An 18,008-nucleotide genomic window follows, 5' to 3' on the forward strand; every position below is an offset into this window, starting at 1 on the left:
CGCTACTGTTACGATACTACTGTTACGATACTACTGTTAAGATACTACCGTTAAGATACTACCGTTATGATGCTACCGTTAAGATACTACCGTTATGATGCTACCGTTAAGATACTACCGTTATGATGTTACTGTTACGATACTACCGTTACGACGCTACTGTTACGATACTACTGTTACGATACTACCGTTACGACGCTACTGTTAAGATACTACTGTTATGATGCTACCGTTAAGATACTACCGTTATGATGTTACTATTACGATACTACCGTTACGACGCTACTGTTACGATACTACTGTTGCGATACTACTGTTAAGATACTACTGTTAAGATACTACTGTTAAGATACTACCGTTATGATGCTACCGTTAAGATACTACCATTATGATGTTACTGTTACGATACTACCGTTACGACGCTACTGTTACGATACTACTGTTACGATACTACTGTTACGATACTACTGTTACGATACTACCGTTACGACGCTACTGTTACGATACTACTGTTACGATACTACCGTTACGACGCTACTGTTACGATACTACTGTTGCGATACTACTGTTAAGATACTACTGTTAAGATACTACCGTTATGATGCTACCGTTAAGATACTACCATTATGATGTTACTGTTACGATACTACCGTTACGACGCTACCGTTACAATACTACTGTTACGATACTACTGTTACGATACTACTGTTACGATACTACCGTTACGACGCTACTGTTACGATACTACTGTTACGATACTACTGTTACGATACTACCGTTACGACGCTACTGTTACGATACTACTGTTACGATACTACTGTTAAGATATTACCGTTAAGATACTACCGTTAAGATACTACCGTTAAAATACTACCGTTATGATGTTACTGTTACGATACTACCGTTACGACTCCACTGTTATGATACTACTGTTACGATACTACTGTTAAGATACTACTGTTAAGATACTACTGTTACGATACTACCGTTACGACGCTACTGTTACGATACTACTGTTACGATACTACTGTTAAGATACTACTGTTAAGATACTACCGTTATGATGCTACCGTTACGATACTACCGTTTCGATGCTACCGTTACGATGATACCGTTACGATACAACCGTTAAGATACTACCGTTAAGATTTGTAAGCTTTAGATACCGTAGCACCGGTACACCTTGCAACCGTTCTATGCTCGAAGCCATTTATGTTTCCGACATGCGAAACAGATTACGTGCCGACATGCAATACGGTTATCGGACAAAAAAAATTTGGTGACGCCACATGGTCTGCATGAATTAATGGAAATACCCAAACTTACACTTTTAGAATATCAGAAAACGATGACATAACACAAATGTAAAACAAAATCAATCAAACTATGTGATATGATCATCTTCAGTGTTTGAGTTTAAATTTATTCTGGGCTCTTGTTTAAATTTATTATAACTTGAACGTATTATTTTGAGTAACTGAACAAGATTTGTCTAAATGTGGTACCGATAAAGATTATTTTGTTGACTGTACTTAGATATCTAAGTGATTGTCCAAAGCGCTTCAAGAAGTTTCACCAACTTGCCAAACTGTGAAAACAATTCTAGTGCTTGAAAGTTCACAGCATGCATTGCAGAATTTTCAATTCACAGTTTAAAATAATTATTATGATTGCTATTTTAGTGTTTGCTGGCTATATGTTTTGTTCATGTTGTAAGTTACCTTTAGTATTTAGAGATCTTTTTTAACTATATGATGTTTGATGATTTTGATTGATGCTCATGTGCTCAGTGTTGAGGTCTGAAGTAAATAATACAATGAGGCTATAACAAAAACGTTTAAAACTCAAACCACTTATGCAGTTTCTTAAGAAAACTGTGTATATATAATAAGTAATAAGTAGAGAGAGAGTATATAATAGTAGAAAAATTATGTGTCAAAGTCAAAACATAATCTTTTGTATTAGATTGTGGAGTACAAGACTGTCAGGACTCTGGTCTAATCCTCGCTCTGTCTTTCATTTTACTCTCTTCTACGTGCGCTCACGCACAGCTGCTACCACTATCATTTCGCTCTCTTGCACACCTGTTCTCTCTTTGCTCGCTAATTTCTGACTGTTATAGTTGCTTCCGTCTTTCTGTTCCTTGCCAGTGTGTTTTGCAAATTATGCTGATCGCCTTGCCCTTGAACCATGGTACGTCTTGTCATTTGAATATACTGTGTACTAACCTTGTCTTCTGTCCAGTGTGTGCTCATCCGAGTTGGTGATCGCTGGTTAGAGCTCCTTGGACTGTTTCCCCGGTTTTTACTCCTGTCTGCCTGTTAACGAGTTGCTGCACCCCTTTGATAAAGTTCGCCCCTCGGTTTGACTATTGACTGTCCCTCTTCTGAACTGTCATTGCCCCACTGGACTCTGTTCGCGGATCGACCGACCCCAGCCTTCTCGACTACCTCCGTATTTACTAATTCCGAGCTTGGCTCGAGTGACTCATTTTGACTTTGTGCTTAATAAACTTTTATGTTCCTCCTGCTCTTGGGTCTCTCTCTCTCTCTCAGAGCGTGACATAACACACTGGCCAATAATGGACCCAGCGGACGGAACACCTCTTCGCGCTGCTATCGAAGCGCAAGGCGCAATGCTGGGCCGGCATGAGGAGGGACTATTGGCCACCCAGCAAACCATGGATGTTCTATCGGTCCAAGTTCACGAGGTGACTAATCGGTTGGAACGTCTACGGCTTGCACAGGCCGAGACCTCTCTTCCCGGGTCGGCTTCTCAGGAGCCCCGTGTCAATAATCCCCCACCGTACGATGGCGAGCCAACCTTATGCCGGGCATTTATTATCCAGTGCGAGGTCGTCTTTTCCCTTCAACCACGCACCTATTCGTCTGAGAGGGCTAAAGTGGCCTTTGTGATCTCCCTGTTAGTCGGACGAGCTCGGCATTGGGGAGCGGCGATGTGGGAAGCGCAGTCCGCACACCGCTATGACTTTGCGGATTTCAAAGCCGAGATGATTAAGACCTTCGACCGCTCGGTCTTCGGCAAGGAGGCATCACGACTTCTGGCGGCTCTCCGGCAAGGCAAGCGTTCGGTCGCGGACTACGCTATTGAGTTCCGTACTTTGGCGGCTTCTTGCCACTGGAATGCAGAGGCTCTCGTAGCGCGCTTCCTCGAGGGGTTGACGGCGGACGTCAAGGACGAGATTTATGCACGGGATCCTCCTGACGAACTTGACGGCCTCATAGATCTCGCCATTCGCATCGACACCCGGATGGAACTGCGTCGACGAGTCCAGGCGTCCTCTACACCTCGCTTGGACTCCCATCCACTTCCCGTGGCAACGCCCACTTTCCACGAGGGTCCCGAGCCGATGCAGCTGGGTAGATTACGTCTTTCTGCCAGGGAGAAGCAACGGCGTCTCAACGAGGGATTGTGTCTTTACTGTGGCGGTCTGGGACATCAGGCTGCTTCCTGTCCGGGAAAAGCTGGCGCTCGCCGGTAGTCAGGGGAGTCCTGGCGAGCGCTATCACCACCTCCCCCACCTTGGGTTCTCGTACTCTCTTGCCGGTGGTTTTGACTCACAAGTTGTTTTCCATTAAAGCATCTGCCCTCATTGATTCGGGTGCAGAAGGGAATTTTGTGGATGAAGCTTGGGCCCGCAGTAAGGGGTTCCCTATCGTGCCTCTCACCCCACCTATCAACGCCCACTCGTTGGATGGTAGAGTTCTCAGGTCTGTCTCACACATCACCGTCCCGCTTGGGGTCATTACATCAGGGAACCACAGGGAGGAGCTAACATTCCTCATTTTTAAATCTCCTTTGGTCCCCATAGTACTCGGGCATCCCTGGCTCTCTCTACATAATCCTGCTGTTAATTGGGCAAATAATTCAATTTCTAGTTGGAGCGCTTATTGTCATGCAAATTGTCTTGGTTCTGCACAGTTTTCTGTTTCTTCTTGCTCTGTTCCTCAGGTGGAGCGTGTAGATCTGACCCGAGTTCCTGAGGTTTATCATGAGTTACGGGCGGTCTTCAGTAAATCCCGGGCCACCTCTCTTCCTCCTCATCGCCAGTACGATTGTGCCATCGACCTCCTCTCAGGCACTTCTCCGCCTCGTGGGCGGCTGTTCTCCCTGGCTGCTCCGGAACGGGCAGCCATGGAGAAGTACCTCAATGATTCTCTAGCAGCGGGCATCATTCGTCCCTCTTCCTCTCCGGCTGGTGCGGGGTTCTTCTTCGTGAAGAAGAAAGATGGCTCATTGCGTCCCTGCATAGATTACAGAGGCCTCAATGACATAACCATTAAAAATCGGTATCCCCTACCGCTTATGTCATCGGCCTTTGAACTCTTGCAGGGAGCCAGGTTCTTCACGAAACTAGATCTCCGCAACGCCTACCATCTTGTCCGGATGAGGAAGGGGGATGAATGGAAGACTGCTTTCAATACTCCCACGGGGCATTTCGAGTACTTGGTTATGCCGTTTGGACTCTCTAATGCCCCTGCTGTCTTCCAGGCACTCGTCAATGACGTGCTGCGAGATATGATCAATAAGTTTATTTTTGTGTACCTGGATGACATTTTGATCTTTTCCCCTTCCCTCCAGGTGCACATTCAGCACGTCAGGCGGGTGCTCCAGCGCCTGCTGGAGAATCAACTTTTCGTGAAGGCTAAGAAGTGTGAGTTCAATGTCCAGTCACTTTCGTTCTTGGGACACATCATCTCACCGACAGGTATTTGTATGGATCCTGCCAAGGTGAGAGCTGTCTCTGACTGGCCGCCACCTACTTCCCGTAAAGCCTTACAACAGTTCCTGGGTTTTGCCAATTTTTATCGGCGATTCATTAGGAACTTCGGGCAGGTGGCGGCACCCCTCTCGGCGTTGACCTCCACCAAGACGCCGTTCACGTGGACGGTTGCCGCGCAAGAGGCTTTTGGGGAGCTCAAGAGCAGGTTCGTCTCAGCACCTATTCTTACCTCCCCTGACCCGGCCCAGCTGTTTGTGGTGGAGGTCGATGCCTCGGTGGTGGGCGTTGGAGCGATTCTCTCCCAGGTATCCGCCGGTGATAAAAAATTACACCCTTGTGCTTATTTTTCTCACCGATTGTCTCCCACAGAACGAAATTACGATGTTGGCAATCGTGAGCTGTTGGCTGTCCGGTTGGCCCTGGAGGAGTGGCGCCACTGGTTGGAAGGAGCCACCATTTCCATGTGGACCGACCACAAGAACCTGGAGTACATTCGGTCTGCCAAACGACTGAATTCCAGGCAGGCTCGCTGGGCCCTCTTTTTTGGGCATTTTAACTTTACCCTCTCATATCGGCCGGGCTCAAAGAATGGCAAGCCTGACGCACTGTCACGATGTTTTACCCCCTCAGGGGATTCGCCCCTCATTGATACCATCTTCCCGACTGATCGGGTGGTGGGGGCAATCTCCTGGGGAATCTAACAGCGGGTCAGGCGAGCTCTGGTCGGTGTGCCTCGGAAGTGCCCAGCGAGTCTTCTTTTTGTCCATGAGTCTGTCCGTACTCATGTCCTTCACTGGGGTCACTCTTCCAGACTCACGTGCCATCCGGGAGCCAAGAGATCACTGGCTGCCATCCGCCAGCGGTTTTGGTGGCCGACAATGGCGGAGGATGTTCATCGGTTCGTGGGGGCGTGCTCTGTCTGTGCTCAAAACAGGACTTTCAGTCTACCTCCTTCCGGGCTACTCCAACCCCTTCCCGTCCCGCCCCTGGTCTCATATTGCCCTGGACTTTGTGGTTGGTCTCCCACCTTCCAGTGGCAATACGGTGGTCCTAACTGTCGTGGACCGCTTTTCTAAAGGGGTTCACTTCATTGCTCTTCCTAAACTCCCCTCTGCCAAGGAGACTGCCCAGGTGGTCATCGACCACGTCTTCCGGATTCACGGCCTTCCGGAGGACGTGGTCTCTGACAGGGGTCCGCAGTTTAGTTCGCGGTTCTGGCGGGAGTTCTGCCGGCAGATTGGCGCGTCTGCCAGTCTGTCGTCAGGCTTTCATCCTCAGACCAATGGGCAGTCAGAGCGCGCCAACCAGGAGCTGGGTCGGATGCTCCGCTGCCTGGCCTCTCATAACCCTGCTTCTTGGAGCCAGCAGCTCACGTGGGCAGAATATGCTCACAACTCGTTGCCAGTATCGTCGACTGGGTTGTCTCCGTTCATGTGCTGTCTGGGGTATCAGCCTCCCCTGTTCCCTTCCCAGGTCCCGGAGGAGGGCCAGGGAAGCGCTGATCCGTGCCAGGGATAGCGTTAGGCGTGGCGCAGATCGCCACCGGAGGAGGGCTCCCAGATACATCTGTGGACAACGGGTATGGCTCTCCACTAAAGACCTTCCCTTGCGGGTTCCGGCTCGCAAGTTGGCACCCCGCTTTATAGGGCCATATCCCGTTGTCAATGTTGTCAATCCGGTGGCGGTACGCCTTCGCTTGCCTAGGTCCTTGGGACGGGTTCATCCAGTTTTTCATGTGTCTAAGGTAAAGCCTGTTCTTCATTCTCCCCATTTACCTCCGGTGGTGTCTCCCATCTCTCCCCCACCTCCTCTGATCATTGATGGTGCCCCGGCCTTCAAGGTCAGGAAAATACTGGACTCCAGACGACGTGGACGGGGGTTCCAGTACTTGGTGGATTGGGAGGGGTATGGCCCTGAGGAGAGATGTTGGGTCCCGGCCCGGGATATCCTGGACCGTTCGCTCATCGAGGCCTTCCACCGCAGCCACGCCTACCCAATATTGGGAACGTCGGGAGTCGCGCCTAAGGGAGGGGGTAATGTCAGGACTCTGGTCTAATCCTCGCTCTGTCTTTCATTTTACTCTCTTCTACGTGCGCTCACGCACAGCTGCTACCACTATCATTTCGCTCTCTTGCACACCTGTTCTCTCTTTGCTCGCTAATTTCTGACTGTTATAGTTGCTTCCGTCTTTCTGTTCCTTGCCAGTGTGTTTTGCAAATTATGCTGATCGCCTTGCCCTTGAACCATGGTACGTCTTGTCATTTGAATATACTGTGTACTAACCTTGTCTTCTGTCCAGTGTGTGCTCATCCGAGTTGGTGATCGCTGGTTAGAGCTCCTTGGACTGTTTCCCCGGTTTTTACTCCTGTCTGCCTGTTAACGAGTTGCTGCACCCCTTTGATAAAGTTCGCCCCTCGGTTTGACTATTGCCTGTCCCTCTTCTGAACTGTCATTGCCCCACTGGACTCTGTTCGCGGATCGACCGACCCCAGCCTTCTCGACTACCTCCGTATTTACTAATTCCGAGCTTGGCTCGAGTGACTCATTTTGACTTTGTGCTTAATAAACTTTTATGTTCCTCCTGCTCTTGGGTCTCTCTCTCAGAGCGTGACACAAGACATTTTACCAGGAAGGTTTATTTAGACCTAAAAGGGATAGTTATAGCGATTTTATAGCGCTCACAGTTTTCATTGTACTATAAACAAAACATTAAAGTTACACAAGATAAAACAATAAAAACACACACATGCACAGAATAACAAATACACATATTAATTGGTTACACGATTCTGCCACCATACTTGATGTTTGTGTGTAATTGTTTTTATATAGGTTTGCATTTTATTGTTAAATTGAAGTACAATTATTGTTTTTGTTATCAGCAACAATGCTAGTATATTTATATGATTTTAATGTAATTAGATGATGAAATTGTTTAACTTTTATATAAATACAATACAAGTGAGCAAAAACTTCCCTTTTACCAAAAAAGTTTTTTTTCATTTTCTTATTACTCTTAAATTTTTCTACATAATTTAGTTTAGATTTAGATGTACATGACTTTCTTATTACATACATGTAAAAAAATAAATTCGCTTTATTCACAATTTCAAATTAAAAACCCAGTAGATTTTACTTTCAGGAGTAAAATTTACTTTACAAAAGTGAATGCGAAAACTTGCGAAATTGCAAATTGACAATGATCAGTGGGGCTGAATTTTTACCTTCATCATTAGAACATGGACTGAAGTATGGCAAGAGTTTCTCAGTGAAAGTTTGTCCAGTGAAAGAGTAGATATGAGATCTGTTCTCCACATCATAAAAACAGACCAGACCCTCCTCATAATCCACAAACACCCCCACCTTCTGTGGACTCTTTCTCAGAGACAGAGAAACAGGGGGACGAGCACAGGCCTCATAATTATTCTCATCTCTCAGAAACACAGTCCAGAATCCATTCTGAGGAGTCAATGTGATCTCTCCTTTCCTGTTAATAGATTCTCTGACCACTCCTAAAGTCCATTTGGTTTTTCCCTTCACCTGAACCTCAAAATAAAATCTCCCTGAAGAGAATCCCTCTTTACCCAGAACACAACCACACATATTAAATCTCTCTGGATTATCTGGGAGTTCATGTCTGATGTCTCCATCTCTCACTTGTTTTCCATCTTCTGACAGGATGAGATATGGATGAGCTGTATCAGGATCCAGAGTCACATCCACTGAGAGAGATCAGAGAATATGAATCAATATAAAGATGTTGATGTGTTTATAATAGTAGAGGTGAGTATGTGAGTGTAAAGTATTATTGAGAACAGTGAAGATCAAACATTGTACCTGAAAACTGCTGCATCCTCCTCAACACTGTCAACACAAATAACAATAAACATCATGGATAAATTAACTAAGAAACCTTCAACCAATGACAGATAACAAGGATTTATAACTGTTTCTATAGCAGATGACGTACCAGTTTGAGTTAGTTTGTCTTGTAGAGTCTCCTGCAGTTGAGTCAGAGCTCTCCTCAGAGACTCCACACTCACATCAGTCTTCATACTGATCTCAGACCAGTTCTTGGTGTGTGGAGGTGTGTACAGGGATGAGTCGATCTATAGCAGAAGAGAGAAGAAATCACTGACTAATCACAGACTTTTGACTTTTAACACCCCTTTTCATCGGTTATTTCAGAGTCATTTTCATTTAATAATTATAATAATTTATGGTAAATGATAATAAACAAAAATAAAAATGTCTAGACATTACATACATTCAACATCACATTCATAACAAAAACAAAAAAACAATCAAATAAAATACTTCACCAATTAAAAACTAACCTTCCATGTTCATTAACAATCAAAATTCCATAGTTCTCATCATCTCTTCTTAATAAACTTTAACATTTCCAGGATTTAATTACTGAAGTATAAAAACAACTGTTTGTCAAGAGTTATTCCACCCAGATCCGCCAACATAGATGTGCCAATTACAATCCACCATTAGAGCAATACAAAAGTCTTTGCAATGTTTTTAGTCTCATTGCTGATATTTTAGATTCAATGTGTATTAATCCTTGACCACCTTCTGCCACAGGAAGGTAAAGGATCCCAGGGATGAGCCAATGATTAGGGGGGTTTAATACGGTTACTCTATGCCATAGCATTGAGGCGGCCAGATTATTTATAATCAAAACTCTACCCCTAAAAGAAAGTTGTGGAAGAAGCCATTTCCATTTGTTTAATCTACCAATCACTCGGTTTGCTAGTCCCTCCCAGTTCTTTTCAGAGTATTTATCCGTCCCTAAGTAAACACCTAGTAATTTAAATCCATCCCGATTCCATTGACATTGTTGTGGTAAACAAGGTGGCCCTAAATCCTCCCAGTCACCCAACAAAAAGGATTCACATTTATCCCAGTTGATTCTAGCAGATGTCGCTTTCTGGAACTTGTTCTAACAAGAAATACGTTTAGTAACATCCTCATTATTCTTGATTATGACAGTTACATCATCGGCATAAGCAGTAAGTTTAACTGGGCTTATTTCTGGGAATCCTGTCACACCAATACCGCTAAACTCCTTTCTTAGCATACCTAACAGAGATTCAATAGCAATTGAATACAGAAGCCCAGACAAAGGACAAACAGAAAAGGTCTAGTTCATGGGTCTCAAACTCAGTTCCTGGAGGGCCACAGCTCTGCACAGTTTAGCTCCAACCAGCTCTGAACCACACCTGCTTGGAAGTTTCTTGTAATCCTGAAGATGTTGATTAGCTGAATCAGGTGTGTTTGATTAGGGTTGGAGCTAAACTGTGCAGAGCTGTGGCCCTCCAGGAACTGAGTTTGAGTCCCCTGGTCTAGTTAAAGACCCATTAATCCTTAACAGACTATAAATTATTGTACAGCAACCTGACTAACGAAACAAAATGTGGACCAAAACCAAAAGCCTTCAAAGTTTTAAACAAATATTGATGGTCCACCCTGTCAAATGCTTTTTCTTGATCAAGGGACAGAAAACCAATATCCAGATTGTGTTTTTTTGCAACTGTGATAAAATCTCTCACCAAAAAGAGATTATCAAAAATTGTACGTTTTGGAACACAAAAAGACTGGTCCTCATGTATTACACTTGCCAGGCATTTTTTAAGTCTATTAGTTATTGCTTTAGACAAAATCTTGAAATCGACACAAATTAAGGAGACAGGTCGCCAGTTCTTAAGTAAGGCAAGATCTCCTTTTTTTGGAATCAATGTTAAAATAGCCCTCCGGCAACTCAATGGAAGTATCCCTTGTTTGACACTTTCAAGAAAAACTGTATACAAGTCCTCTCCAATCAATTTCCAAAAGGAAAGATAAAATTCAGATGAAAACCCGGCTAATCCCATTGACTTTCCAGGATTTAATTCCTGAACAGCCAAAGAAAGTTCATCAATGGAAATCGAATTCTCAAGGTCTTTACAATCTTCTTCTGATAGTTGTGGTAGGTCACACAAAACTTGTTCAATGGCTGTTTCATCACATTGTTCAGCACAGTAGAGGTCCTCATAAAAGGAAAGAGCATGAGTACGAATTTTCTGCTGGTCAGTTGTCACTCCTCGCCCCGGCAGATTCAGTTTGAAAAATACTTTCTGTTTTCTTGGGTTTTTTTCAAGACTACAAAAAAATGCAGAGGGAGTATCCATGTCATTCAGCTGAGAAAACCTTGACCTTAAAAAAGCTGTTTTTCCGTGCTCCTCCAACAGTGTCTCTAGTATTATTTTCTTTCTCTCAATAGAGTCTCTACAGTCCCCATTATGGCTTTGTCTATGAATATCTTCTTCCAGTGACTTCATTTTTTCTTTAAGGGCTCTAGTATTAAAAGCTGTATATTGCTGGCAAAACAACTTAATTTGCACTTTGCCCATGTCCCACCACTGGCTCAATACAGGAAAATTACCCTTCTCCTCTCTCCAAGATTGCCAGAAAAGGTTAAAAGAGTGAATAAAAGAGTGATCCTGGAATAATCTATTATTAAAGTGCCAGTGTGATTTGTAATTTTTAGAAGACAGTACAGATACAACAACAGAAATATAATGATGATCAGATAAAAAGGAGGGGGCTATTGAACTGTTATAAAATCTATCTCTATTATCTTTTGTGACATAAAACCGGTCAAGTCTTGCTCCGGACAGAGAATTTGAGTTTGTTTTTAACCAGCTGTATTGTTTAACTCCTGGATGACTCTCTCTCCATAAGTCAACGAAATCATGATAATTAATAATATTTTTTTAAGTTTCTGCAGAACTTGAATGAGGTTCCTCATGATTTCTATCTGCGTCAGGATCTAATGCACAGTTAAAATCTCCTCATACTACAACAATATTCTCCTGAGGACACTGTGAGAGAGCCTCAGACAACTTTCTAAAATACATAATGCGCTCTCGACCAACATTTGGAGCGTATACAGAAAAAAGGAAAACTTATTAACCCCAATTGTAACATCAGCTCTTAAAAGTTGACCAGGTACTATCTCAAACATAACTGGTTGATCATTTATACACGGAGAAAAAAATATAGCAACACCAGCACTTAGATTAGTGCCATGACTCATTACAATATTCCCCTTCCCATCACTCATCCACTGTGTCTGATTCTGAGCGTCCGAATGAGTCTCTTGAAGCAATATAACATCTGCTTTCTTCATTCGCAGATAATTAATCAGAGCCCATCTCTTCACAGTATGCCGACCACCATTGAAATTAAAAGATCCAATATTTATAAATGTCATGATAAAATCTGTAATTATTCTTTAAATCAAGTGCTTAATCTTCTTTTTAACCAAGCTTGTGTATTTTTTAAGTCTGTAGCGTTTAGGCTGATCAAGCTCTTCCAAGGTTGCTTTTCTCATGGCAGTTGCACCAGCTTCAAGAAAGAGTTCGAGATCTGGAAAGTACTTTTCAAGTTTTGGTTTTCTTTGATTGAAAGTACTGTCAAGAAATTCATTTATTTGCTTAATTGTATAAGAACGCTTTGATTTGAAACTTTGATCATGTACAGCAGGTCTTTCTTGAGACTCTGCGATGTCAGAAAGTTCACTTTCAGAATCCATGGACTGAGCTTCACTTGGTTCCATCATCAGTCCCTCTTCACTCTGTGACCTGATGCCTGCGAATCCACCGATTCACCACCAGCCTCCGCTATTTCAGCGCCATCTACAGGTCTGTTAGATTCACTGATTTCATCAGTATCTATACCACTAATGCCCTCTTCACTCTGAATCACACGAACAACATTCATGTCGGTATTCTCAGTCATAGGATTACTGTCATCAACATGCTTACTTGTCACGTGATCACTGACAGACTCTTCGACTGTAGATAGAGCAGGCTCTTCAGCATTCTGATCAATCCTGTCACCATCATTACAATCACTTTCATTTACTGTTAACACAAGAGGTTGTTGTTCCACTGAAGCATTAGGTTCAGTCACATTATTATTATCAGCCTCAACATTCTCTGGGCATGACAGTTTTGTATGACCATACTTCCCACACGTGAAACACCTCATTGATTCAGAGCTGATGTAGATGGTATAGTCTTTACCCATCAGATTAGTTTTCGCTGATGTATTCAATGATTGAATATCAGCATTCAAGATCATAAAAGTCTGGAGTCTAAACGACAAAACATGCTTTAACTCTGGATTTTTTAGTCCAAGAGGAATCATTTTAATCGGCGCAACTAATTTCCCATAGCGTGCCAACAACCGCTCGAGTGACTCATTGGTGATGAATGGAGGTACATTTGAAAGTATAACCTTCTTAGAAGGATTCGACATCGGCAAGACTGGTAGAAAAATATCTCTTATGGTCAACCCAAACTCGACTAAATGCTGAACAAAAGAAACTTCTTTCAAGAAAACTACAACCGCTTTATTCATCCTAGAAGCGGACACAATATTACTAGCTCCAACTTCACTGCCAATCGCAATTAAACAATCCTCGACTGTTATTGTATCGTCAGGTAAACATTTGCATCCATGTTTAGCGGTTAAGGAGACACAACCATCTGAATTTGTCCCCATTTTTTTACCACCCTTTGGCGTTAAAAATACACAACAATTGAATCTACACCAAAATCGAAATAAGGAAAAAGAAAAGAAGAAAGAATCAACTCACTCAAACACGCCGCAAACTCGCTCAGACGCTCACACTCCGCACATGCGCACAGCAATCGAGAGAGAGAGAGAGAGAGAGAGAGAGACTGACCTGTAGGAGGTGGAGATGATGGTCAGTGTGTGAGAGCTGCTCCAGCTCACTGTCTCTCCTCTTCAGCTCAGTGATCTCCTGCTCCAGATCTTTCATGAGATCTTCATCCTGTTTCTCTGCTGCTTTCTGCTGCTCGTCCATCATCTCCAGCAGCTCAGTCTGACATCTCTCAATGGATCTGATCAGAGCGCTGAAGACCTCAACACTAGCTGCTTTCTCCTCATCTGTGCTTCTCTGAAACAATCATGTTTTCATTCATCATCTTTATTTATAAGACAAACACTTCTTCTCTTCAACTTACTTTTCTGAGTTGTGCTGAGTGTTTGATGTCTTGAATCTTCTTGATTCTCTCCTGGATCATCTGCTGAACGTGTGTCTGTGTCTTCTTCAGTTGAGACTATAGGCAGACAGCAACACACAGACACATTTGATCACAGGTAAACAGGTTATTAAATCATGTTTTAATGTTGTTATTGACTCAAACCTTCTTCTCTTCACTCATCTCCTCTAGAGGAACAGTGTTGTGAGTCTTGTGGTCTCCTTCAGTACAAAACACACACACACATGTCTGATCATCTCTACAGAAGAACTCCAGAGGTCTCTCATGTTTCTGACAAAAATAGTCCTTTATATTCTCCACAGGATCCATCAGTTTGTGTTTCTTTAAGTTTGGGACTCTATGATGAGGCTCCAGATGAGTTTTACAGTAAGATGTCTGACACACCAGGCAGGACTTCAGGGCTTTCAGCTTTCTCTCATCACAGATGTCACAGAGAACTTCAGATCTTCTCACACTGAACTTTTCGTTGTAGTGCAGCACAACCTGTCTGAGTGTTGTGTTGATCTTGAGGTCTGGTCTTTTTCTGAATGTTTCTTTACACATTGGACACGAGTAGATGCGACTGTTGTCCCAGCACTGTTTCAGACAGCTCCTGCAGAAGTTGTGTCCACATGGAGTGCTGACTGGATCACTGAACACATCCAGACACACAGAACACTGAAGCTCCTTCGTCAGAGAAACGCTGGACGATGACAGAGCTGAGAAACAACCAGAAATCATGAACATTTATCACAGAGAGATGATATATTTCTGATTATGTAACGATACTGTAAATATAAAGGGTTTATTCATTTTGGGGGCTTGACTTACATGGAGGTTCACTCATACTGCTTCTCCATGTCCTTGTTTGTTTTGGTGATGTTGGTTCTGCCATTGCACGTCTTCTCTTTAAATCTTTTCAGATAACAGTAACAACAGAAATCACATTTTACAGCGTCACATCCGTCCCTTTCCAAACAGATCAAACAGCAAAAAACACAACAAAAGTTTTAATGTTAATATATAAACACATGTCATTGTTACACGTTCTTGTTTAATGTGAATTTCAGCGGCTGTTTTTCATTCTGTCTGTAGTTCACACACTTCCTGTTTCTTGAAGTCTTTTAGTAACTTGACACAATACCAACAAATAACTTCAGAAGAGCTCACAAGTTACAATGAAACAGACTACAATATGCTTATTAAAAATCTGTCAACATTTCAGTTCAGATTAAACTTGTTTAACTAATTTAACTTGTGTATTCATCTGGTTTAGTCTAATGTGCTCGAGTTAGACACACAAACTTGAAACAAAAGACAAACATTAGAAACTTCATAGAAATGTCTCACATATTTCATCATGTTACCTGCGAATAAGTATCAGCTGTGATCACGAACGTCTTTGAAAGTCTCAGATATCTTGTTTTTATAGAAACAAAGTGTTTACTTGATTGTTGTTTGTCTGTTTAGTTTCATTTTCACTGTCAGGTCTCGCTCACCTGTGGTGATGTCATAGCTCCTCTTCACTTGTATGGAGCAGCCACTTACCCAGGAATCCTTGCAACGGCCAATCACAGAGCGGATGGGTGTCTTGGCACATTCTTATCACAAAGTGTCAATCATCCACTAGAATCGTTCTGTTGGACGTACACTACTGTTCAAAAGTCATTTATTTTCACCAAGCCCGGATCGATGGGATCCAAAATACAGTAAAAGATGCCTGTTCTTTTATATAAGCCTGTTTTTAATAAATAGTATATAGTTATGCATATTATGATCAAATATATTGTGTATTGTTTATAAATTGTATATTTCGAGACCCCACCCCACCAAAAGACGGGGGGACCCCCCAGATTCAATTCAGTAAAGACAAGAATATCACTTTTATGATTTGTCATAGCAGGATGCATTACACCCTTGGAAACAGGTTCATTATGTGATAGGATGTTATAGGATGAGATGGGTCCAAAGGTAACTCTATTATTTTTTTAACTGTTTACTTTAATATTATTGAAGGGGGAGTGCACTTATAGAAAACAGATCAGAGACAGAAACAATGACTTTCACCTAAACCGCATGTAAAACTTTAAATCAATTACTCTTTTTCTGTGAAGCGTGACAAATACAATGATAAAAATATTGATATTTGAGACATGTAAACCATGATAGAATGTCAATATCAGATAGTGATACAAATCTTAATCTTCCCAGTATTTATTGCGCAACCGATTATATTATTTCCGTATGCAGTGTCTATTGCTTCATAATGCGGCCTCATAATCGTTGAATTAAAAGTTTATTAGAACTGAATTAAATGTCATGGCTAGTCCTTAAAGGCCAAAGCAGTGAGACACATCTCAATACAAAAAGAACAAAGAGTCATATTCAGGTTTTGAAAGACAAAAGGGCAATGTCTCATTTTTGAAAAAGCATCACCGTGGTATTTCCTGCAGATGGCACAAGAGGCACAAATATCGCAATGAATACAAGAATCCACCTCCACTGTCAAAATCACACGGTCAAGATTCATGATTCATGATTCTTCTACAGTCATTCGTCTAGATTGAATATTTGAGATCCTGTAACAGATATGACTGACTTTAAAGTTTGGTAGTCAGATCGACAATAACACGTGTCATTTATGTCACATGTTTATTAATAGACTGAAGTGTTTAAGAAGTTGAAATATGTATACACAGAAGATTAAGACACATTTTAAGTAAAAATAAAGGAAAAAAGAACAAAAATGATTTTGTTATAACACGTTAGATGATTCTTAGAAATCATTGACAAAAGTTACGGAAAAGATTATTGATTTTTTGCCTTCATGCTGATGATGGTCATTTGAACTCAGTATCGTTTTGGAAGGCCTTTAGGTCTGTAGCGGTTTGGGTCCCCGCCGTTTCTCCCCCAGCGATTGGCCTCCTGGTCAGCTGCAGAATCTTGACCTCGGCCAATGGAGCGTTGGATTGCTTCTCTTCCGTTACTGCAAACATCACAACAGAGAACATCTCTCTTCAGATGTCCAGTAACATCACCACTTCAAACATATAAATGTTCACACGTATTCTGACTGCAAATCAGACTGCTTTTTGTTCATTATTTAGTCCATATCATCTATTTCATAAAACATTGTTGTAATACTCATTCTCATGTTCATGCACCTGATCACCGCGGCCGCCCATCTTCCTCCCGAGCCTCTTTGAGCTGCGTCAAAGTTCCCACGCGCATGAAAATACTTGTCTGAATTCTTCCAATTGGCCTCCTTCATATCACTGTAAGCACGCCACATGTCCTTTGCACCTACAAAAAGACCATGAACCCAGTGAATATGCGCCATGAATTGACCTCAGTCCTATTTTTGTGAAACCAAGGTAAACGGAATAACAAAGAGGACTGGAACTGACCTCCAGCGGCTTGTCCGGGGAAACGGTACCACTGTGCCCGGACCCCGACCACCATAACCAACACCAGCGCGGCAAGAATGAGCTTCATGTTTGTAAATCTGAACATTTTCAAATGTATTTACAAAAGTATGACATTGCTTTAAAGATAAACATTAATATGTTAACAGCACAAATAACAATCTATCTAATAGATTGGGACAAATCATAAAGCTTCTAAGAGCAATGGTCGGCTAGTTGGTCTCACCTCTCCTGTCGTCCACTTTTGGGGAGTTATTCGCAAAACTGGAGACATTATATAGACCCCGGATTAGGTGGGAAATGGAAATTTTGCCCACTGCCACGTGTGAGATTGATCCAGGAAAATGTGATGTGGTTAAAGATGGGATAGTCCTGTTTTGCGCAACACTTTCTGGGAAGGTCAATACGCATTTGTGCCACCATTTGATTATCTAAGTCCAAGCTTAATAAAATTATACCAAGTGAACAAAACACACTCAAAGGGATTCCAAAACCTTTATTAAAATGTCGCAATAGGGATGGGAATGTTGCTCATAAACCAGTTTGTGTGTATCAGTTCCAAGTTTAGGAAACACAGACGTTCATATTTTTTAAGTCATGATTTAAACAAATGTATTAAACTGACATTTAGGACTAGACTTTAGTTAAATTAGGACATTTAAAGGTCCAGAGTCTTTCTGTTTGACCACATCCTCAAATCCATGTTTTGTTGCTATCGCAATTGTTGCAATATTTTTAATTGTTACTTTGCAAGATTTCGCTCTGAACATCATGTTC

The 18,008-nt window shown here is 42.4% G+C and overlaps 2 protein-coding genes across 4 annotated transcripts; both read right to left on the reverse strand.

Moving 5' to 3' along the window:
- Positions 1–7,368: 7,368 nt before the first annotated feature.
- On the reverse strand, positions 7,369–15,344 carry LOC306894264 (E3 ubiquitin-protein ligase TRIM39-like). Of its 2 annotated transcripts, none has more exons than XM_079456665.1 (8): positions 15,174–15,344; positions 14,638–14,721; positions 13,972–14,525; positions 13,789–13,884; positions 13,488–13,721; positions 8,715–8,853; positions 8,582–8,608; positions 7,369–8,466 (listed from the first exon to the last, which is right to left on the reverse strand). In XM_079456665.1, exons 2-8 carry the CDS (start codon positions 14,699–14,701, stop codon positions 7,901–7,903), a joined length of 1,680 nt encoding a protein of 559 aa, XP_079312791.1. In that variant the 5' UTR covers positions 14,702–14,721; positions 15,174–15,344; the 3' UTR covers positions 7,369–7,900. The 2 variants fall into 2 exon arrangements, with proteins under 2 accessions (XP_079312791.1, XP_079312790.1); XM_079456664.1 differs by having other exon boundaries at positions 14,638–14,775; positions 15,174–15,309.
- A 192-nt stretch (positions 15,345–15,536) lies between these two features.
- Positions 15,537–17,549, reverse strand: LOC306898080 (serum amyloid A-5 protein-like). 2 transcript variants are annotated; one of them, XM_079463323.1, is made up of 5 exons: positions 17,458–17,549; positions 17,214–17,311; positions 16,971–17,109; positions 16,630–16,792; positions 15,797–16,385 (listed from the first exon to the last, which is right to left on the reverse strand). In XM_079463323.1, the coding sequence occupies exons 2-4, from the start codon at positions 17,299–17,301 to the stop codon at positions 16,657–16,659; spliced, it is 363 nt and encodes a 120-aa protein (XP_079319449.1). In that variant the 5' UTR covers positions 17,302–17,311; positions 17,458–17,549; the 3' UTR covers positions 15,797–16,385; positions 16,630–16,656. The 2 variants fall into 2 exon arrangements, with proteins under 2 accessions (XP_079319448.1, XP_079319449.1); XM_079463322.1 differs by having other exon boundaries at positions 15,537–16,792; positions 17,458–17,475.
- Between the last annotated feature and the right edge of the window lie 459 nt (positions 17,550–18,008).

Source organism: Barbatula barbatula, assembly GCF_947034865.1.
Source record: "Barbatula barbatula genome assembly, chromosome: 1".
NCBI lineage: Eukaryota > Metazoa > Chordata > Actinopteri > Cypriniformes > Nemacheilidae > Barbatula > Barbatula barbatula.